The 25097-nt window shown below is 38.2% G+C and overlaps 1 protein-coding gene and 1 non-coding gene across 2 annotated transcripts in view; both read right to left on the reverse strand.

Moving 5' to 3' along the window:
* Positions 1–25097, reverse strand: part of UMPS (uridine monophosphate synthetase) — a 47132-nt gene that overhangs the window by 16357 nt on the left and 5678 nt on the right. The window contains exons 2-5 of the mRNA XM_007449682.1: positions 12918–13071; positions 10358–11029; positions 4755–4930; positions 3046–3160 (exon numbers count right to left, since the gene is read on the reverse strand). Of these exons, the coding sequence (XP_007449744.1) occupies positions 3046–3160; positions 4755–4930; positions 10358–11029; positions 12918–13071 (1117 nt within the window). The remainder of the gene's footprint in view (positions 1–3045; positions 3161–4754; positions 4931–10357; positions 11030–12917; positions 13072–25097) is intronic.
* TRNAG-UCC (transfer RNA glycine (anticodon UCC)) lies at positions 12475–12547 on the reverse strand. Its single transcript has one exon. It is a non-coding gene; the product is annotated as a tRNA-Gly (tRNA).

The following is a 25097-nucleotide window of genomic DNA, read 5'->3' on the forward strand; positions in this document are numbered from 1 at the left end:
ACATAATAAAAGCTATTCATGACAAACCCACAGCCAATATAATACTCAACAGTGAAAAGCTGAAATCCTTCCTGCTAAAATCTGGAACAAGGTTGCCTACTCTCATGACTTCTATTCAACACAGTATTGGAATTCAGACAAGAAAAAGAAACAAAACGTATCCAAATTGTAAGGGAAGAGGTAAAACTGTCATTCTATGCAGATGACATGATACTATATATAGAAAACCCTAAAGAACTGATAAATTCAGCAAGGTAGCAGGATACAAGATTAACATACAGAAATGGGTTGCATTTCTTTACACTAACAACACAATATCAGAGAGGGAATGTAAAAAACAATACCTTTTAAAGTCCTACAAAAAAGAAAACACTTAGGAATAAAGCTGACCAAGGAGGTGAAAGATTTATATGCTGAGAACTATAAAACATTAATAAAGGAAACTGAAGATGATTTAAAGAAACGGAAAGATATCCCAGGCTCTTGGATTAGAAGACTTAATATCATTAAAATGGCCATACTACCCAAAGCAATCTACAGATTTAATGTGATCCCTATCAAATTACCCATGACATTTTTCACAGAACTAGAGCAAGTAATCCTAAAACTTGTATGGAACCAAAAAAGACCCAGAATTGCCAAAGCAATCCTGAGGAAAAAGAACAAAGCAGGAGGCATAAACCTCCCAGACTTCGGACAATACTACAAAGCTACAGTAATCAAAACAGTGTGGAACTGGCATGAAAACAGACATGGATCAGTGGAACAGAAATAGAGAGCCCAGAAATAAACCTACATACCTATGGTCAATCTTGACAAAGGAGACGAGAATATACAATGGAGAAAAGACAATCTCTGCAGCAAGTGGTGTTGAGAATGCTGGACAGCCACATGTAAATCAATGAAGTTAGAACATACCCTCACACCATGCACAAAAATAAACTCAATATGGCTTAAAGACTTAAATATATGATATGACACCATAAAACTCCTAGAAGAGAACATAGGCAAAACATTCTCTGACATAAACCATACTAATGTTTTCTTAGGTCAGTCCCAAGGCAGTAGAATAAAAGCAAAAATAAACAAATGGGACCTAATCAAACTTACAAGCTTTTGCACAGCAAAGGAGACCATAAACAAAACAAAAAGACAAACTACAGAATGGGAGAAAATATTGCAAACAATGTGACTGATTAGGGCCTGATTTCAGAAAATATACAAACAGCTCATGCAACTCAACAACAATAAGAAAAAACAACCCAATCAAAAAATGGGCAGGAGGGGGCTTCCCTGGTGGGGCAGTGGTTGAGAATCTGCCTGCCAATGCAGGGGACACGGGTTCGAGCCCTGGTCTGGGAAGATCCCACATGCCGTGGAGCAACTGGGCCCGTGAGCCACAATTACTGAGCCTGTGCTTCTGGAGCCTGTGCTCCACAAGAGAGGCTGCGATAGTGAGAGGCCCGCACACCGCAATGAAGAGTGGCCCCCGCTTGCCACGGCTGGAGAAGGCCCTTGCGCAGAAACGAAGACCAAACGCAGCCATAAATTAATTAATTAATTTAAAAAAACGGGCAGGAGACCTAAATAGACATTTCTCCAAAGAAGACATACAGATGGCCAACAAGCACATAAAAAGACGTTCAATATCACTAATTATTAGAGAAATGCAAATCAAACCTACAATGAGGTACCACCTCACACATGTCAGAATAGCCATCATTAAGAAGTCTACAAATAACAATGCTGGAGAGGGTGTGGACAAAAGGGAACCTAACTACACTGTTGGTGGGAATGTACGTTGGGGCAGCCATTATGGAGAACAGTAAGGAGGTTCCTCAGAAAACTAAAAATAGAGTTACCATATGATCCAGCAATCCCACTCCTGGGCACATATCTGGACAAAGCTATAATTCAAAAAGATACATGCACCCCTATGTTCATAGAGGCACTGTTCACAATAGCCAAGACATGGAAACAACCTAAATGGCCATCAATAGATGAATGGATAAAGAAGTCTCTCACTCACACACACACACACACACACACACACACACACACACACACACACGAATACTACTCAGCCATAAAAAAGAACAAAATGCAATCTGCAGCACCATGGATAGGCCTAGGCATTACCATGCTATGTGTAGTAAGTCAGAAAGAGAAAGACAAATACCCTGTGATACCACTTATATGTGGAATCTAAAATATGACACAAATGAACATATCCATGAAACAGAAACAGACTCACTGACACAGAGAACAGACTTGTGGTTGCCAAGTGGGAGGTGGGGTGGGAGAGGGATGGAGTGGGAGTTTGGGGTTAGCAGATGCAATCTATTATATATAGAGTGGATAAACAACAAGGGCCTACTGTATATCACAGGGAACTAAATTTAATATTCTGTGATAAACCATAAAGGAAAAGAATACTTCAAAAATGTATATATATGTATAACTTAATCACTTTTCTGCACAGCAGAAATGAACACAACATTGTAAATCAACTATATTTCAATTACTATGTTACTTTTTTAAAAGTAAAAAAACAAAACAACTTTGAATCCCAAAAGGACATTTAATAACCTAGATTACTCCTTCACTGACTAGAGACTATCACTGAGAAAGTTTGCTCTTTTTTTTTTAGCCACTGCAACTGCATTTCTCAGACTGCTAAAAGTGTTAACGTGTTCAGGTAAGTTTGGATGACATGACAGAACCATGTATCTCCACACTGAAGAGCCACAATAAACAGTAGCACATCAAAGGCTCTGCAAAGTCCTAAACAAATGTCTGATTTTGTTTAACCTAGAGCATTCCTCCTTCAGCACAGAACACCTTTTTTGGCAGCATATTTGGAACATCAGGTGGGAACAATTAAAATGATCAGTTTCTGGGCATTTTTCAACAAAAAGTAGCTTTCTAGATTTTCATCCTAAAATTAGACTGCAAGCTATTTTGCATATCTAGGTTTTCTTTTGTCCTTGCTGACTTGGGTAAAGAAGCATTTTGGAAAAACCATTACCAATGAAATAGAATTACCTCCTGCTTCTAACTGAACTCCTGGAGTCAAGTGAAGAAATTCTGGTTTCATGCTTACTCGGGAGCCAGAAATAAAACCAACCACAAATTCAGAATGCTCTTCAGCCATTCTCACCTAAATGGAATGTAATAAAAGATTACAAGAAAGCACTTAACCACACAGAATGTAAGAAACTTTATTTCATAGATGCATTTCCTCATTTCATATTAAACTAATTACATATAAAATGGTAATCTCAGATATGAATCTACATACTTGCTCCATTAAGACCACCCTGAAATAACACCTTCTGTCCCCTTCTCCTATAACCAAACACTGAAAACACTAAAAATCTTATATTATGTGCATCTAAAATCTAGATGCTGCATCGTTACTTATTTGTAATAATGCTTGGGGACCTACCTACTTCCAAAAAGGATATAAGTAGTACTCTAGAATACATTTATAATGGTATAAAACCACATTGACTTACTGCCTATCTACATAGATATTCAAGGACAGCCACCACATAAAAAACCACTATGTTGTTAACAGCTAGCTAAAGAAATTTTACCTCTACAGCTTTCCCTCTTCTTTAACGTTTGCCAATAACTTGTCTCCACAATTTCTCTACCATTACCTCACATTCATAGAAGTTTCCCTAGAAGGTCTGCCTGACTTTCTAATTTGGCTCTTCCCTGAGGCCCAGACTGTTCCATTCTTGCCACTAAGTACTACCACCAACCAAAAATCAATGTATTGTACTTGAGCCAGATCCAGAATGCCAAATATTAGCACTGACTCATGGACCCTCTGCTATGAGAGTTGGGAAATCATAGACATTTATGGTCAGTTCAGGGGTGGTGTTAAAACCTGGCCCTAGGGCCATATGAATTCTTCACAGCTCCACAGGCTTTGAAATACGAAACATAAATTCCCGTGTAAAAATTAAAATTTTATTAAAAATTCCTGTTACTTTAAAAAGTAATAGTCTTTAAAATATCTGCAGCTAATCCATCTATCTTTCTAGGTGACTATCCAACTATGAACCTTGCCCAGAGGAGAATGTGAAGAGGAGCTTTATAACTAGATGATTATCCACCTCTCATTTTTTTCTGGCATGCAGGGGGTTGGAGCTGGGCACTAACATGTATGGTGTTACAAGGATTTTTAATAATGGAGAGCTACTAAAGGAAACAATGTGTCTGGACTCTAGTTAAGAGCTCTCCCAAACAATGCCAATCAATATCAAAGACTGAAAAGGTACGCTGCTTCATGTGGGCTGCTGTCATGAGAATGTGCATCTCTGTGTGACTCGGGAGATTCCAAGAAACTGCATATCTGGGAAAAAGCTATTCAATTTCAACTCATGAAAAAGCTATTCAATTTCAACTCATGAAAAAAGGTGAAAGGGAAAAAACTCCTCTATCTTAAAGACCAGGTAAATACAGGCATATATTTATTTGACCCAATATCTGTGTTTCAATGTTTCTCTCTTAGAGTACAGTTCAAATTTCTTTGGTGTACACTACAAGATATAAAATGCTATTAACCATCAGGATATTCTAGCCAACTAGTATTAATATACTGTCACACAAACAGCAGGTGATTCTTTTGTTTTTGACAGCAGTTCCATAGACCCCCAAATTAAGGCATTTTCTTCCCCTGTAACATCTAGTGTCACAGCCCTGGCCTTCTGTTGCCCCAATCTCTCTCCTCTGTCACTTACCGCTGCTTCAGTATAGCTCCCAGTGGCCAAGGAGCCAGCAGAGCTCATTTCTGCAATGAGTAAGCATGCCCGGTGCAGGGGCAGGCCTACTTCTCCCAGGCCTTTCACAACTCCTGAGCCTGGAACCACATGAGCGTTTACTAGATCTGCCCAAGAAGCTATTTTAAAGACACCACCTACGAAAAGGGGAAAAAAGATATCTGTCAATTTCCAAGCAAAATCCCTTAACTTTTTACCCAACCAACCAACTACAATATGGAAATAATCTCCTAGTAACATGTCAATATAATAGCGAAACACTTCAAGAATTTTAGTGATTATCAATGGACCTACTTGTGAAAAATTTATCTGTCCACCTGGTTAGCTGGTTGAGAAATCACAAGGAGAAAAAAATCTTATAAGCTCTACACTTAGTTTACTAGCAAAACTGATAAGACTGTTTTTCCTTGCAGGCTGATGCTTGTGACTACCGATAAGATTTATGCAACTGGAAAGGGTCCAGTGAAGACAGGTTGTCTGTTGAGTGGAAGATATCAACTGAAATTCCTCTGAAGATGACAAATTTTCATTCTGTAGGGATCTCTCAGAAATTTTACCATCTCTCAAATCTACTTGTTCCTTAGGTCTCTTTAGCTCTTCAAATTTCAATAGACAATTGTATTCGTTTTAAAAGCAGACAACAGTAACCCAAGTAGATTTTTGAAAAAAAACTATATGCAAACTTATAGAAAGTTTGTATAACTCTTTCAACAGTCAATCTTTTTTTTTAAAGTATTTATTTATTGATTTGGCTGTGTCGGGTCTTACTTGCGGCATGCGGGCTCTTAGTTGCAGCATGCGGGATCTAGTTCCCTGACCAGGGGATTGAACCTGGGCCCCATGCATTGGGAGCACAGAGTCTTAACCACTGGACCACCAGGGAAGTCCCAACAGTCAATATCTTTAGCACATGGAGAAAGTCATTACAGACAAATCTCTCCTAAAGAAATAGCTTAAGAATATGTATGTATTACTTTAAGAAAAACTGTTGTCTCAAAAGATGCTTATAACTGTTAAATAACATAAAATGTCCATTGTAAGGGTAAGTGAAAAAAGAGATATACCCAATATAACAGAAAGTTGCATACAAGAATGGGTAAAGAATTGGTAAAGAATTAAGCACTTTTTAAAACTAATGTATGCTCTACCTTGAGCTCCTATTTAACAAATTTTTTTAAAAAGGATGCATATCAACAGATCTTTTTTCTGCTAAAAATAAATCTTACTTTATACTACCTTTTCCTTGTCTCCTATATCTGCAATTTTCATTCTTTGAATATTCAGAACTCATTGTGTTCTGCAGGGCCAACATCTGTCATTTTTGCCTGCCTAGAACCCATGTCCCTTTCTTCTGGCATAAGCACAGCCATTTTCTTTAGGGAAATAACCCCTAACTATACCTTGGGGTTCAAGAAGTTTACATAAATAGCCTCACAATGATCAAGGGATCAACCCTAGAAGACGAAGACATAGCAACCGTAAATATTTATGTACCCAACACAGGAGCACCTCAATACATAAGGCAAATGCTCACAGCCGTGAAAGGGGAAATCGACAGTAACACAATAATAGTGGGGCAATTTAACACCCCACTTACACCAATGGACAGATCATCCAGACAGAAAACTAATAAGGAAACAAAAGCCTTAAATGACATGTTACACCAGATACACTTAATCGATATTTACAGGACATTCCATCCGAAAGCAGCGGAATATACTTTCTTCTCAAGTGCACACGGAACATTCTCCAGGATAGATCACATCTTGGGTCACAAATCAAGCCTCAGTAAATTTAAGAAATTGAAATCATATCAAGCAACCTTCCAACCACAACACTATGAGATTAGAAAGCAATTACAGGAAACAAACTGTAAAACACAAACACATGGAGGCTAAGCAATATGCTACTAAATAACCAAGAGATCACTGAAGAAATCAAAAAATACCTAGAAACAAATGACAAAGAAAACACGATGACCCAAAACCTATGGGATGCAACAAAAGCTGTTCTAAAAGGGAAGTTTACAGCAATACAATCCTACCTCAAGAAACAAGAAAAATCTCAAATAAACAACCTAACCTTATACATAAAGCACCTAGAGAAAGAAGAAGAACAAAAACCCCGCAAAGTTAGTAGAAGGAAAGAAATCATAAAGATCAGAGCAGAAATAAACAGAAACAAAGAAAACAATAGCAGAGATCAATAAAACTAAAAGCTGGTACTTTGAGAAGATAAACAAAATTGATAAACCTTTAGCCAGACTCATCAAGAAATAAAGAGAGAAGACTCAAATCAATAAAATTAGAAATGAAAAAGAAGTTATAACTGACACTGCAGAAATACAAAGGATCATAAGAGACTACCACAAGCAACTATATGGCGATAAAATGGACAACCTGGAATGGACAAATTCTTAGAAAAGTACAACCTTCCAAGACTGAACCAGGAAGAAATAGAAAATATGAACACACCAATCACAAGTAATGAAATCAAAACTGTGAATAAAAATCTTCCAACAAACAAAAGTCCAGGACCAGATGGCTTCACAGGCGAATTCTAGCAAACATTTAGAGAAGAGCTAACACCGATCCTTCTCAAACTCTTCCAAAAAACTGCAGAGGGAGGAACACTCCCAAACTCACTGCACGAGGCCACCATCACCCTGATACCAAAAACAAAGATATCACAACAAAAGAAAATCACAGGCCAATATCACTGATGAACACAGACGCAAAACTCCTTAACAAAATACTAGCAAACCGAATCCAACACATTAAAAGGATCATACACCATATCAAGTGGGATTTATCCCAGGGATGCAAGGATTCTTCAATATATGCAAATCAATCAATGTGATACACCATATTAACAAATTGAAGACTAAAAGCCACATAATCACCTCAGTTGATGCAGAAAAAGCTTTCAATAAAATTCAACACCCATTTATGATAAAAACTCTCCAGAAAGTGGGCATAGAGGGAACCTACCTCAACGTAATAAAGGCCATATACGACAAACCCACAGCAAACATCATTCTCAATGGTGAAAAACTGAAAGCATTTCCTCTAAGATCAGGAACAAGACAAGGATGCCCACTCTTGCCAGTGTTCAACAGTTCTGGAAGTCCTAGCTATGGCAATCAGAGAAGAAAAAGAAATAAAAGGAATCCAAATTGGAAAAGAAGAAATAAAACACTGTTTGCAGATGTTTGCAGATGACATGATACTATACATAGAAAATCCTAAAGATGCCACCAGAAAACTACTAGAGCTAATCAATGAATTTAGTAAAGTCGTAGGATACAAAATTAATACACAGAAATCTCTGGCATTCCTATACACTAACAACAAAAGATCAAAAAGAGAAATTAAGGAAACAATCCCATTTACCATTGCAACCAAAAGAATAAAATACCTAGGAATAAACCTAAGGAGTAAAAAGACCTGTGTACAAAAAACTATAAGATACTAATGAAAGAAATCAAAGACAACAAAAACAGATGGAGAGATATACCATGTTCTTGGGTTGGAAGATCAATATTGTGAAAATGACTATACTACCCAAAGCAATCTACAAGTTCAATGTAATCCCTATCAAATTACAAATGGCATTTTTTACAGAACTAGAACAAAAACTCTTGAAATTTGTATGGAGACACAAAAGACCCCGAACAGCCAAAGCAGTCTTGAAGGAAAAAAACGGAGCTGGAGGAATCAGGCTCCCTGACTTCAGTCTATAATACAAAGCTACAGTAATCAAGACAGTATGGTACTGGCATAAAAACAGAAATAAAGACCAATGGAACAGGATAGAAAGCCCAGAAATAAACACACACCTACGGTCACCTAATCTATGACAAAGGAAGCAAGAATATGCAATGGAGAAATGACAGCCTCTTCAATACGTGGTCCTGGAAAAACCTGACAGCTACATTTTCAAGAATGAAATTAGAACACTCCCTAACACCATACAGAAGAATAAACTCAAAATGGATTAAAGACCTGAATGTAAGGCCAGACACTATAAAACTCTAAGAGGAAAACACAGGCAGAACACTCTGACATAAATCGCAGCAAGATCTTTTTTGACTTCTCTCCTAAAGTAATGAAAATAATTACAAAAATAAACAAATGGGACCTAATTAAACTCAAAAGTTTTTGCACAGCAAATGAAACCATAAACAAAACAAAAAGACAACCCACAGAATGGGAGAAAATATTTGCAAACGAAGTAACTGACAAACGATTAATCTCCAAAATATACAAACAGCTCATGCAGCTCAATATCAAAAAACAAAGAACCCAATCATAAAACGGGCAGAAGACCTTAATAGACATTTCTCCAAAGAAGACATACAGATGGCCAACAAACACAGGAGAAGATGCTCAACATCACTAATTATTAGAGAAATGCAAATCAAAACTACAATGAGGTATCACCTCACACGGGTCAGAATGGCCATCATTAAAATATCTACAAACAGTAAATGGTGGAGAGGGTGTGGAGGAAAGGGAACCCTCTTGCACTGTTGGCAGGAATGTAAATTAATACAGCCACTATGGAGAACAGTATGGAGGTTCCTTAAAAAACTAAAACTAGAACTACCATGTGACCCACAATCCAACTACTGGGCATATAGCCAGAGAAAATCATAATTCAAAAAGACGCATGCACCCCAGTGTTCACTGCAGCACTATTTACAATAGCCAGGACATGGAAGCAACCTAAATGTCCATCAACAGAGGAATGGATAAAGAAGATATGTTACATATATACAGTGGAATATTACTCAGCCATAAAAAGGAATGAAATTGGGTCATTTGTAGAGACGTGGATGGACCTAGAGACTGTCATGTAAGTCAGAAAGAGAAAAACAAATATTGTATATTAACATATATATGTGGAATCTAGAAAAATGGTATAGATGATTTTATTTCCAAAGCAGAAACAGAGACAGACGTAGAGAACAAACGTATGGACACCAAGTTGCGGGGGCGGGGGGGGGGGGGGGGGGATGGGGGGTGAGGAGATGCGGATTGACATATATATACTATTGATACTATGATAGATAACTAATGAGAACCTACTGTTTAGCTCAGCAAACTCTACTCAATGCTCTGTGGTGACCTAAATGAGAAGGAAATCCAAAAAGGAGGGGATATATGTACACGTATAGCTGATTCACTTTGCTGTACAACAGAAACTAACACAACATTGTAAAGCAACTATACTGCAATAAAAATTTTTAAAAAATAGCCTCACATCACCAGGAGCAGGGTATATTACCCAGGTGAGCTAATAAAGGTATTCTATACCCCAGGTCTGAGTGATTGGTATGAGGAGTGTGCCTACCTGAGAAAGAAGTCAAGAGAGAAGAAAACAGAGCTGAGACTTGGAGAGAAAGCAAGGCCAAAAGACATCACTTGAGCTCCTAGAGCCAACCACGCTTGACAGGCTTTTCTACAGCTGGACTTTGTCATGTGAGCCAATACATTTCCTTCTTTTCTTCAGCCAGTTTAAGCTGGATTTGTGATTCTTGTTGGTTCCTGAGTAATACTTACCTTCATACTGCTTTTTTACTGTGTTTCCTATATCTGCAAATTTCCGGTCTTCAAATATTAGAAACTCATGGCGTTTTGCCAGAATGGTTAACTCCTTCATCACATCCAGAGTAAAATCATTCAAAATATCTACATGAGTCTTGAGCATGCAGATTCTGGGTCCTAAAGCATCTGCTAGCTGCAACAGCTCTCTGGACTCTGAAATATCAGCAGACAGGCACAGATTGGTCTCCTTCTTTTGCATAAGCCTGAGAAGCTTTGATGCAACTGGGTGGATCCCAGGCAGCTCTGCACGTGCACCAAAGCTTAGTTCTTTGGGTCCTTTCTTTACAGAAGGGAGAGAACCATTATGATTAGCTGCCTCAAAAACATTCTCCTGAATAAATCTCTTCACTCTCTCGACCATCTCAGCATCAATTTTTTTCTGTCGCTCAAGAATCTCCAGCATTTTGGACAATGTACACACTGAGTGGAGACGAATCCCATGCGCCTGCAACTTGTCCTTTCCTCCTTGCTCTCTGTCCAGCAGCACTATGGCATCAGTGACCTTCAAGCCCTCCTTCTGAAGAGCCTCAACAGTTTCCAAAACACTAGATCCGCTGGTGACAACATCTTCAATGATCAAACAGGTCTCTCCTGGATTAATAGCCCCTTCTACAAGACGCTTAGTACCTAGAAAAGAAAAAATTATGTTGATTCTGTTTTAAAGTTATATATTTCAGCCACCTCAAGATGTATCTTGCAGTATAAATTTGGCATGTATTTATGAAGAGGGAGATAATCTAAATTATATTTTCTGATCATCTACTTTGGAACTACTTTATTTTAAAAATTCCTAATGAGTCTTCAATGTGCCACAATTACTGTTTTGTTCAGTGCCTGTGTATTTCAAAATTGTCAAAGTTACATATACAGAACATTTTTAGTAGAACTAGCAAATTATTTAATGGTGTAAAACATCATTTAATGTGTTTATGATCAAAATTTCAAATACAGTTTTATTAAGGCAAGATCACCTAGGTCAATGAAAGTTATGAAACAAAGAACAGCTCAATATCATCAATGAAATCATTCCTTTTTCCATTAACAATTTCTTTATTCAAGATCGGCCAAACAAATGGCCTTCTGAGCACATAAACGCAGGAGGGAAAATATTCGACAACCACTGAGGTCAATCTCCACAGCGTTATGAGCTATGTAATGTAATGTGACTAAACGCACTTCCCCACTCCAACCCCTACTGCAGACTATTTTCAGATAATCTACAAACTGTAAATGCTCAGGCTGTAGACTACACAGACTCATGGTTTAGAGATTCATTTTTACATTTTCCACTACCAAATTTATCTTATTTTGAATCAGAATAGATATAGTGGGCATTTTTGCCTACGTTCTGAACTTTCCACAGGTACCGTCTTTGCCCTTTTCCCAACTCCTTTCCTTCCCTTGCAGAACTGGCAAGTTTAACTGAATCATCTTAGACGAGAACATAAGACTGCGAGTACTTATAGGTATATTTTTAAATTAATGATCTTATTCTAAGAAATATTTTTGAAGATACATAATAAGGAAATAGAAACAGTAGTCTTATGGCAGTGAATCATATAGATAAACACTGTGCCACTAAGTAGCAAAAACATTTGTCTAATTTTTTTATAATGGAGAATTTCAAACAAACAAAACTAGACAAAATAGTATAACAAACCTCCAAAAATACAGTACCTCACCACTTAGCAACTCATGGGCAATCTTGTTGCTATAACTCCAACATCACCCTCCCCCCATAATTTTTAGACGCAAATCCCAGACATCACATGATTTCATCATAAAATTTTTAGAACACGTCTGTAAAAAGGACTCTTTTCAAAAAGAAGTAACAAAAACAGTATCACACCAACATAAAACAACACGAAAAAATCATTAGTTCTTAAGATCATCAAATATGAAGTCAGTTCCAATACTTTTAGATTGATTTAGTTTTAACGAAGCCCACATTTAAAACACCCACCTGATAACCTACTGCCATGAACCCATAAAAACATCTCCATTTAGAATTTCATGTGGCATTTACACTGCCTTTTTTTTTTTGCCACCCTGGACAGCTTGTGGGATCTTATTTCCCCAAACAGGGATCGAACCTGGGCCCCCTGCAGTGGAAGTGCAGAGTCCTAACCACTGGACTGCCAGGGAATTCCCTCACATTGCTTTAACAGATTAATTTTATTCATGCAATTTAAATATAAATACACTGGGAAAGTAAGTGCTCTTAGAACATTCTTCTGATGAGGGAAGTGCTGGTAAAAATGTTGGGTTTCATAAATTTGGTGCACAAAAAAAGCACTTTTGTTCATTGCCTAATTAATACAAAGCATTTCACCCCTAGACTCTAAAGGAAAGGGAGGTGATTTATAACAAGAGTTAACAAATTCCACAGGCCACAGCAACTTAAAGGCCCTATGAAGAATATTCAAGGTGACTATGAACATCAGTGCCTAGAAGAACAAATTCTAAAAGTATCAGACTACATATCAACTTAAAGCTTATACTATTTTTACTTTACCATAATCCTTTGTTTCCTTCCTTCTAATAAGCATTGGAATTTGGTTGGTTGAACAGATAACCGTGGCCAATGGTAAAGCTGTATAAGGTACTCCACACACAGTATCAAAATCGATCCCTGCATTTTGGGCAGTTTGGAATAAAATTTCTGCAACCTGTAAAACAACAACACATAACCCAATTATTATTATTACTATTTTAAGTGGTGTATAAATCATGTAACAACATAAAGACAGTAACAACCCAGCAAGGGAGAGTCTTAAACCTGATCAGAAAAATATAAATGCCGTTTTTGTTAAATTATCCTCTCCACAAATCCCAGTTTACAAATATAAATATAAAAACAGAAGAATTAACCTACTTAGCTAGACTCAGGGCTGCTCCAAGGGCAACATGGAACGTGTTAGGAAAGGCTATGATGTTCACCCCGAAGACTAAGGATGACCCCTAGGCTTCACAGTTTTCCTTAGTAATTCATTATGCTTGTCATGTCTAAACCTATCACCTGCTAGTTTTATTTTCCCAACAGAAGTCTTCAATTAAGAAGTTTCACAAGAGAAATTAAGAAAACAACTGCATTAAAAAGAATAAAACAGGGACTTCCCTGGCGGTCCAGTGGTTAAGACACCGCGCTTCCACTGCAGGGGGCACGGGTTCAATCCCTGGTCAGAGAACTAGGATCCCGCATGCCGCACAGCACGGCCAAAAAAAAAAAAAGAATAAAACACTTACAAATAAATTTAACCAAGGAAGTGAAAGACCTGTACACTAAAACCCTAAGACATTGATTTAAAAAACAAACCAACAAACTGAAGATGACATAAGTAAATGGAAAAATATTCCATGCTCATGGATCAGAAAAATTAAACTGTTAAAATGTCCATACTAGGGCTTCCCTGGTGGCGCAGTGGTTGAGAGTCCGCCTGCTGATGCAGGGGACATGGGTTCGCGCTCCGCCTGCTGATGCAGGGGACATGGGTTCGCGCCCCGGACCAGGAAGATCCCACATGCCACGGAGCGGCTGGGCCCGTGAGCCATGGCCGCTGAGCCTGCGCGTCCGGAGCCTGTGCTCCTCAACGGGAGAGGCCACAACAGTGAGAGGCCCGCATACCGCAAAAAAAAAAAAAAAAAAGTCCATACTAAAAGCAATATACAGATTCAATGAAATTTCTAAAAAATTACAATGGCACTTTTCACAGAAATGGAACAAACAATCCTAAAATTTGTATGGAACCACAAAAGACCCTGGATAGCCAAAACAATCTTGAGAAAGAAAAACAAAGCTGGAGGTATCATACTCCCTGATTTCAAACTATATTACAAAGTAATAGTAGTCAAAACACTATGGTATTGGCATAAATACAGACACACAGGTCAACAGAACAGAATAGAGAGCCCAGAAGTAAACCTACACATATATGTTCAATTAATTTACATCAAAGGAGCTAAGAATACACAAAGGGAAAAGGACAGTCTCTTCAACAAAATGGTTTGGGGAACACTAGACTACATCTTACACCATACACAAAAATTAACTCAAAATGGATTAATGACTTGAATGTAAGATCTGAAAACATAAACCTCCTAGAAGAAAACAGGTGGTAAGTTCCTTGACAATGGTCTTAACAATGATTCTTTGGATTTGACACCAAAAGAAACAAAACCAAAAATAAACAAGTGGGAAGGTGGTTCAAGATGGTAGAGTAAGAAGATCCTGAACTCGCCTCCTCCCATGGACACAACAAATCTACATTAAGAACAATTCCCTCTGAAAAGAACCTGAGATCTAGGTGAACAGCTACTCCACAACAAAGGATAAAAGGGCATATGGAGATGGGTAGGAGAGTTAGAGACACAGTCTTGCCAAAAATTCCATCATTACTTCAGCACCCCATAACCAAGAGGGCTCTCACAAATATGGAACTTCTCCCTGATGCTCCACATCAGTCACCCCAACCCCTGGGACCTACACCAGAGAGATGAGCACTCAAAACACCTGGCTTTGAAAACCAACAGGGCTTGGATCCAGGAAAACCATATGGATGTAGGGAATAGAGATCTGCTCTTAAATGGCTTGTGTGTAGACTCACTCATCCTGGGACCCAGCACAAAAACTGCAGCCTGAAAAGAGCCTAGATCATATGTGAAGTAAGTTCACTTGCTAATCTTAAAGTGTCTGCCAGAGGGGCTCTGTTGGGGCTCTCTCCAGGTATGGAGCCACTGGCAGGCACCATTTTTACACTCTCTTTCTAACTTGCTACTGCCTGCCCCTCCCTGCACCACAGACCCAGCCCCACCAGAGGCAGTGGGTGAATACAGCACTTCCCCATGTTTCTGCTGCAGCCTGTCCCCCCACCCTCCACTGATCCTACAGCCACACCAGTGGTGTGGATAAACACCAAAGCCAGCGGGCACATGTAGCCCAAAAAGGGGACACCACTTGAGTGTGTGCTCTCGTTATTAGGGGAGACTGCATTTCTGGGCCCCAAAGGTGTGAAACAATCAAAGACACAGTTTGAGAAACAACCAAGAACTAGAGCAAGGTTAAACAGTAAGGTTCATTTCCCAAACAGGGCCACCCCTTCAAGACTAGAAGAGATAACTGTATCACCTAACACACAGAAACACAGAGTCAAGCAAAATGAGAAAACAGGTACATGTTCCAAACGAAAGCGAAAGATAAAACCCCAATAAAAAACCTTAATGAAACAGAAATAAGTAAGTTACCTGATAAAGAACTCAAAGTAATGGTCTTAAAGATGCTCACCAAAATAGGAAAAAGAATGGATGAACACAGAACTTAAACAAAGAGACAGAAAATATAAAAACGTACCAAAGACAAGTCAAAGAGCTGAAGAATACAATAACTGATCTGAAAAATAAACTAGAGGGGTTCAACAGCAGACAAGATGAAGCAGAAGAAAAGATCAGTAATCTGGAAGACAGGGCAGTGGAACTCACCCTAACAGAGCAGCAATAAACAGAACAAAACACCAGCATTTTAAAAAGCAAAAATAGCCTAGGGGACCTAGGGAAAAATATTGAGAATAACATTCACATTACAGATTAGAAGAGTCCCAGAAGAAGAGAGGGAAAAAAGGGGCAGAAAACTTATTTGAAGAACTAATGACTGCGGGGCAGAGACAAGATGGCAGAGGAGAAGGACTTGAGCTCACCTCTTCTTACAAAAACACCAAAATCACAACTAACTGCTGAACAACCATTGACAAAAAAAATGCTGGAACCTACCCAAAAAGATATTCTACACCCAAAGACAAAGAAGAAGCCACAATGAGAAGGTAGGAGGGGTGCAATCGCAATAAAATCAAAACCCATACCCGCTGGGTAGGTGACCCACAAACTGGAAAATAATTATACCACAGAAGTTCTCCCACATGAGTGAAAGTTCTGAGCCCCACAACAGGCTCCCCAGCCTGGAGGTCTGGCAATGGGAAGAGGAGCCCCCAGAGAATCTGGCTTTGAAGGCAAGCAAGGTTTGATCACAAGAATTCCACAGGACTGGGAGAAATAGAAACTCCACTCTTGGAAGGCACACAAAATGTCTCATGTGACCAGGACCCAGGGAATAAAGCAGTAACCTCAAAAGAGGCTGGGCCAGACCTACTTGATGGTACTGGAGGGTCTCCTATGGAGGTGGGGTGGGGGAGGCAGCTGTGGCTCACTGTGGGGACAAAGACACTGGGGTGGTAGTTCTGAGGAGTACTCATTGGCATGAGCCCTCCTGGAGGGTGCCATTCTCTCACCAAGACCTGGACCCACTCAACAGCCGGTAGGCTCCAGAGCTGGCATGCTTCAGGCCAAACAACCAACAGGGTGGGAACACAGCCACACCCATCAGCAGACAGGCGGCTTAAAGTCTTCCTGAGCAAACAGCTGCCTGCAAAACACACCCCCTGACGTGGCCCTGCCCCCCCAGAGGGACAAGTCCCAGCTCCACCCACCAGTGGGCAGGAACCAGTACCTCCCACCAGGAAGCCTGCACAAGCCTTTTAGACAGCCTCATCCACCAGGGGGCAGACAGCAGAAGTAAGAACTACGACCCTGCAGCATGCGGAAACCACAATCAAAGAAAGTTAGGCAAAATGATACGGTAGAGGAATATGTCCCACATGAAGGAACAAGATAAAACCCCAGAAGAACCACCAAGTAAAATGGAGACAGACAATCTACTTGAAAAAGAATTCAGAGTAATGACAGTAAAGATAATCCAAGATTTCAGAAAGAGAATGGAGGCACAGATGGAGACGATACAAGAAACGTTTAACAAAGACCTAGAAGAACTAAAGAACAAACAAAAAGAGATGAACAATACAATAACTGCAATAAAAACTACACTACAAGGAATCAATAGTAGAATAATAGAGGCAGAAGAACAGATAAATGAGCTGCAATACAGAATGATGGAAATCACGGCTGTGGAACAGAATAAAGAAAAAAGAATTAAAAGAAATGAGAACAGTCTAAGAGAGCTCTGGGACAACATTAAACACACCAACATTTGCATTACAGGGGTACCAGAAGGAGAAGAGAGAAAGGTCCTTAGGAAGTATTTGAAGATATAACAGCTGAAAACATCCATAATATGGGAAAGGAAACAGTCACCCAAGTCCAGGATGCACAGAGTCCCCCAGGCAGGATAAACCCAAAGAGGAACATGATGATACACACGGTAATAAAACGGATAAAAATTAAAAACAAAGGAAAAATATTGAAAGCAATGAGGGAAAAGCAACAAATAACATACAAGGGAATCCCCACAAGGTTATCAGCTGAATTCTCAGCAGAAACTGCAGACCAGAAGGGAGTGGCATGATATATTTAAAGTGATAAAAGGGAAGAACATAACAACCAAGAATACTCTACCCAGCAAGGCTCTCATTCAGATTCAATGGAGAAATCAAAATTTTTACAGACAAGCAACACCTAAGAGAATTCAGTACAATCAGACCAGCTTTGCAACATATGCTAAAGGAACTTCTCTAGACAGAAAAGAAAAGGCCACAACTAGAAATAAGAAAATTACGAATGGGAAAGCTCACCAGTAAAGGTAAACGTACAGTAAAGGTAGGAAATCATCCGCACACAAATTTGACAGCAAAACCAGCAACTGTGAGAGGAGAGTACACATGCAGGACATTGGAAATGCATTTGAAATTGAGACCAGCAACTTAAAACAACCTTGTACATATACAGACTGCTATATCAAAACCTCATGGTGACGGCAAACCAGAAACCTACAATAGGTACACACACACAAAAAACCACAGCAATCTAAACACAACACTAAAGATAGTCATCAAATCACAAGAGAAGAGAACAAAAGAGAAAGGGAAGAAAAAAGATCTACAAGAACAAATCCAGGGCTTCCCTGGTGGCGCAGTGGTTGAGAGTCCGCCTGCCAATGCAGGGGACGCGGGTTCGTGCCCCGGTCCGGGAAGATCCCACATGCCGCGGGGCGGCTGGGCCCGTGAGCCGTGGCCGCTGAGACTGCGCGTCCGGAGCCTGTGCTCCGCAACGGGAGAGGCCACAACAACGAGAGGACCACGTACCACAAAAAAAAAAAAAATCCAAAACAATTAACAAAATGGCAATAAGAACATACATATCAACAATTACCTTAAATGTAAATGGATTAAATGCTACAATCAAAAGACACAGTCTGGTTGAATAGATACAAAAACAAGACTTGTATATACACTGTCTACAAGAGACCCACTTCAAAACTAGGGATACATACAGACTGAAAGTGAGGGGACGGAAAAAGGTATTCCATGCAAACAGAAATCAAAAGAAAGCTGAAGTAGCAATACTCATGTCAGACAAAATAGACTTTAAAATAAAGACTGTAAAGATGTTAAAAATAAATAAATAAATAAAATAAAGTCTGTCACAAGCCACAAAGGACACTGCGTAACGATCAAGGGATCAGTTGAAGAAGATAGAAAAATTGTAAATAAATATGCACCCAACATAAGAGCACCTTGATATATAAGGCAAATGCTATCATCCATAAGAGGAGAAATCGACAGTCACACAACAGTGAAGGACTTTTAACACCCCACTTACATCAATGAACAGATCATCCAGACAGACAATCAATAAGGAAACACAAGTCTTAAATGACACATTAGTTCAGATGGTCTTAATTGATACTTATAGAACATTCCATCCAAAAGCAGCAGACTACACCTTCTTCCCAAGTGCACAGAGAACATTCTCCAGGATTCATTACATGCTGGGCCACAAAGCAAGCCTCAGTAAGTTTAAGAAAACTGAAATCATATCAAGCATCTTTTCTGATCACAACGCTATGAATTTAGAAATCAACAAGGAAAAAAACTGTAAAAAACACAAACAAGTGGAGGCTAAACAATATGGTACTACATAACCAATGGATCATTGAAAAAAATCAAAGAGGAAATCAAAAAATAACTACAGACAAGTGAAAACGAAAGCATGACAATCCAAAATCTATGGGATGCAGCAAAAGAGTTCTAAGAGAGACATTTATAGTAATACAATCTTACCTCAGGAAACAAAAAACGTCTCAAATAAACGACCTAACTTTACACGTAAAGCAACTACAGAAAGATGAACAAACAAAACCCCAAATTAGTAGAAGTAAAGAAATCACAAAGATCAGAACAGAAATAAGTGAAACAGAGATGAAGAAAACAATAGAAAAGATGAATGAAATTAAAATCCCGTTCTTTGAAAAGATAAAACGGGTAAACCTTTAGAAAGACTCACCAAGAAAAAGGGAGAGGGCTCAAATCAATAAACTTAGAAATGAAAAAGAAGAAATTACAACGGATACCACAGAAATACAAACGACCACAGGAGACTACTACAAGCAACTATATGCCAATAAAATGGACAACCTAGATGAAATGGACAAATTCTTAAAAAGGTACACTCTCTGAAGACTGAACCAGGAAGAAATAGAAAATATGAACAGACAAATGGCAAGTACTGAAATTGAAACTGTGATTAAAAAACTCCCAGCAGCGACTACCCTGTTGGCAGAGTGGTTAAGAATCCACCTGCCAATGCAAGGGACACAGGTTCGATCCCTGGTCCAGGAAGATCTCACATGGCGCAGAGCAACTAAGCCTGTGCACCACAACTACTGAGCCTGCACTCTAGACCCAGGAGCTACAAATACTGAGCCCATGTGCCACAACTACTGAAGCCCGCATGCCTAGAGCCCGTGCTCTGCAACAAAAGAAGCCACTGCAATGAGAAGCCCGTGCACCGCAACAAAGAGTAGCCCCCACTTGCTGCAACTACAGAAAGCCCACACACAGCAACAAAGACCCAACGCAGCCAAAAATAAATAAATATTTATTGATTTTTTAAAATAGATAAACAGAAAAACCTCCCAACGAACAAAAGTCCACGACGACATGGCTTCATAGTAGAATTCTATCAAATTTAAAGAAGACTTAACAACTATCCTTCTGAAACTCTTCCAAAAAATTGCAGAGGAAGGAACACTCCCAAGCGCATTCTATGAGGCCACAATTACCCTGATACCAAAATCAGACAAAGATGCCACAAAAAAAGAATATTACAGGCCAATATCACTGAAGGACATATACGCAAAACTCCTCAACAAAATACTAGCAAACTAAATCCAACAATACATTAAAAGGATCATATGCCATGATCAAGTGGGATTTATCCCAGGGATAAAAAGATTTTTCGGTATCCATAAGTCAATCAGCATGATATACCACATCAACAAATCAAAGAATAAAAATCACATGATCATCTCAATAGATGCAGAAAAAGCTTTTTAACAAAACTGAACACCCATTTATGATAAAAACTCTCCAAAATGTGGGCATAGAGGGAACATACCTCAACGTAATAGAGGCCATGTAGGACAAACCTACAGCTAACATCATACTCAATGGTGAAAAGGTGAAAGCATCTCTCTAAGATCAGGAACGAGACAAGGATGTCCACTCTTGCCACTTTCATTCAACAGTTCTGGAAGTCCTAACCATGGAAATCAGAGAAGAAAAAGAAATAAAAGGAATCCAAGTTGGAAAAGAAGAAATAAAATACTCACTGTTTGCAGATGGCATGATACTATACATAGAAAATCCTAAAGATGCTACCAGAAAACTATTAGAGCTCATCAATAAATTTGGTAAGGTTGCAGGATACAAAATTAATATACAGAAGTCTCTTGCATCCCTATACACTAACAACAGAAGATCATAAAGAGAAATTAAGGAAACAATCCCATCTGCCAGCACATCAAAAAGAATACCCATGAATAAACCTACCTGAGGAGACAAAAGACCTCGACTCTGAAAACTATAAGACACTGATGAAAGAAATCAGAGATGACACAAACAGATGGAAAGATATACCGTGTTCTTGGCTTGAAAGACTCAATATTGTCAAAATGATATACTACCCAAGGCAATCTACAGATTCAGTGAAACCCTATCAAACTACCAATGGCATTTTCCACAGAACTAGAACAGAAAAACTTTTAATTTGTATGGAGACACAAAAGACCCCAAATAGCCAAAGGAATCTCGAGAAAGAAAAACAGAGATGGAGGAATCAGGCTCCCTAACTTCAGATTATATTACGAAGCTACAGTCATCAAAACACTATGGTGCTGGCACAAAAACAGAAATATAAGTCAGTGGAACAGGATAGAAAGCCCAGAAATAAACCCATACACTTACGGTCAATTAATCTATGACAAAGGAGGAAAGACTATACAATGGAGAAAACACAGTCCCTTCAGTAAGTGGTGCTGGGAAAACTGGACAGCTATGTAAAAGAATATTAGAACATTCTTTAACACCATATACAAAAATAAACTCAAAATGGATTAAACACCTAGATGTAAGACCAGATACTATAAAACTCTTAGAGGAGTACATAGGCAGGACACTCTTTGAAATAAATTGCGGCAATATCTTTTTCAATCCGTTTCCTAGAGTAATGGAAATAAAATAAAAAATAAACAAATGGGACCTGATTAAACTTAAAAACTTTTGCACAGCAAAGGAAACCATAAACAAATCGAAAAGACAACCCACAGAATGGGAGAAAATATTTGCAAACGATGCATCTGGCAGTGAATTAATCTCCAAAATTTACAAACAGCTCATGCAGCTCAATATCAAATAAACAAACAACCCAATCAAAAAATGGACCAAAGACCTAAATAGACATTTCTCCAAAGAAAACAGACATACAGATGGCCAAGAGGCACATGAAAAGATGCTCAACATCGCTAATTATTAGAGAAATGCAAATCAAAATTACAATGAGGTACCACCCACACCAGTCAGAATGGCCATCATCAAAAGGTTTACAAACAATAAATGCTGGACAGGGCTTGCGGAAAAGGGAACCCCCCTACACTGTTGGTGGGAACACAAACTGGTAGTGCCACTATGGAGAACAGTATGGACGTTCCTTAAAAAACTAAAAATAGAGCTACTATATGATCCAACAATCCCACTCTTGGGCATATATCTGGAAAAACACATGGTTCAAAAGGATACGTGCACCCCAATGTTCACTGCCGTGCTGTTCACAATATCCAAGACATGGAAGCAACCTAAATGCCCATCAACACGTGACTGGGTAAAGAAGATGTGGTATATAAATACAATGGAATATTAATCAGCCATTAAAAAGGATGAAATAATGCCATTTGCAGCAACATGGATGGACCTGGAGATTATCACACTAAGTGAAGTAAGTTAGACAGAGAAAGACAAATATCATATGATACCCCTTATATGCGGAATCTAAAATGAAATGACTCATATGAACTTATTTACAAAACAGAAACAGACTCCTAGACTTAAAAAACAAGCTTATGGTTACCAAAGGGAAAGGTGGTGGGGGCAGGGAGGGATAATTGGGAGTTTGGAATTGACATATGCACACTACTATATTTAAAATAGATAACCAACAAGGTCCTATTGTATAGCACAGGAAACTATGCTCAATATTCTGTAATAACCTAAATGGGAAAAGAATTTGAAAAAGAATAGATACATGTATATGTATAACTGAATCACTATGCTGCACACCTGAAACTAACACAATATTGTTAATCAACTATACTCTAATATTTAAAAAAAAAAGGAACACAATTTTTTAAAAAAAGAAAAGAATGACTAAAAATTTCCTATAGATTCAGGAAGTTCAGAGTGTTCCAAAGAAGATGAACCCAAAGAAACCTGAACCAAGACACATAATTAAAATGTCAGAAGTTGAAGACAAGGAGAGAATCTTAAAAGTGGCAAGAGACAAACAACTTGTTATATACAAGAGAATCCCCCCCATAAGACTATCAGCAGACTTCTCAGCAAAAACTCTGCAGGCCAGAAGGAAGTGGCATGATATATTCAAAGTGCTCAAAGGAAAACACTTCCAACCAAGAATACTCTAGACCGTATGGACCTAATAAATACAGAGAACATTCCATCCAAAAGCAGAATACACATTCTTCTCACATGTATATGGAACATTCTCTAAGACAGATCATATGCTAGACCACAAAACAAGTCTCAAGAAATTTAAGATTGAAATCATATCAAGTATCTTTCTGACCACAATGGCATGAAACTGGAAATACAGAAAGAAAACAAGAAAAATCTCAAATATGTGAAGATTAAACAATATGCTATTGAACAACCTGTGGGTCAATGAAGAAATCAAAGGAGAAATTTCAAAAAAAACCCTTAAGACAAATGAAAATCAAAACAAAACATACCAAAATCGATTGGGTGCCACAAAAGCAGTTATAAAAGGGAAGTTTATAATGATACAGGCCTACCTCAAGAAATAAGAAAAATCTCAAATAAACGACCTAACTTTATACCCAAACAAAGCAGAAAAAGAACAAATGAAGCCCGAAGTTAATAGAAAGAAGGAAATAATAAAGATAGGAGTGGAAAAAAATGAAATAGAGACTATTAAAAAGACAATTAAAAAAATAATGAAACTAAGAGCTGGGTCTTTGAAAAGATAAAATTGATAAACCTTTAGCTAGAGTCACCAAGAAAAAAAGAGAGAGCTCAAATAAATAAAATCAGAAATGAAAGAGAACATACACCAGATACCAAAGAAATACAAAGGCTCATAAGAGGTTACTATGAACAACTATACATCAACAAATTAAATAACCTGGAAGAAATAGGTAACTTCCTAGAAACACACAATCTTCTAAGACTGAATCATGAATAGAAAATATGAATAAACTGATTACTAGTAAGGAGAATGAATCAGTAATAAACAAACAAACAAAAACAGCAACAAGAAAAACAACTCACAACAACAAAAGTCCAGGACCAGATGGCTTCATTGTTGAATTTTACCAAACATTCAAAAAAGATTTAATACCTATCTTCCTCAAACTCTTTCAAAAAATTAGAGGAGGGAATGTTCCCAAACTCATTTTACAAGGCCAGCATAACACTGATACCAAAACCAGATAAGGACACAACAAAAAAAGTACAGGCCAGTATTGCTGATGAATTTAGAGGCACAAATCTTCAACAAAATATTAGCAAACCAAATTCAACAATACATTACAAGGACAATAAGCTATGATCAAGTGGGATTTATCCCAGGCAATACAAAGAAGGTTCAACATCCACAAATCAATGTGATACACCACATTAACAAAACGAAGGATAAAAATCATATGATCATCGCAATAGGTACAGAAAAAGCATTTGACAAAATTCAACAACCATTTATGATAAAGACTGAACAAAGGGTAGAGATGGAACGAACCTCAAGATAATAAAGGCCATATATGACAGGCCCACAGCTAATCATTATACTCAATGGTGAAAAGCTGAAAGCTACTTCATTAAGATCAGAAACATGACAAAGATGCCCATTCTTGCCATTTTTACTCAACATACTATTGGAAGTCCTAGCCAGAGCAATTAGTCAGGAAAAAGAAATAAAAGCCATCCATACTGGAAAGGAAGAAGTAACTAAGTGGGCAACAACATGCTTTTACACTTAGAAAACCATAAAGAGTTCACCAAAAAATTGTTTGAAGTAATAAACAAATTCAGTAAAGTTGCAAGGTACAAAATCAATATACAAAAATCTGTTGTGTTTTTTTTTTTTTTTTTTTTTTTTTTTTTTTGCG

The sequence above is a fragment of the Lipotes vexillifer genome, unplaced genomic scaffold, assembly GCF_000442215.2.
Source record: "Lipotes vexillifer unplaced genomic scaffold, Lipotes_vexillifer_v1.1 scaffold1378, whole genome shotgun sequence".
Taxonomy (NCBI): domain Eukaryota; kingdom Metazoa; phylum Chordata; class Mammalia; order Artiodactyla; family Lipotidae; genus Lipotes; species Lipotes vexillifer.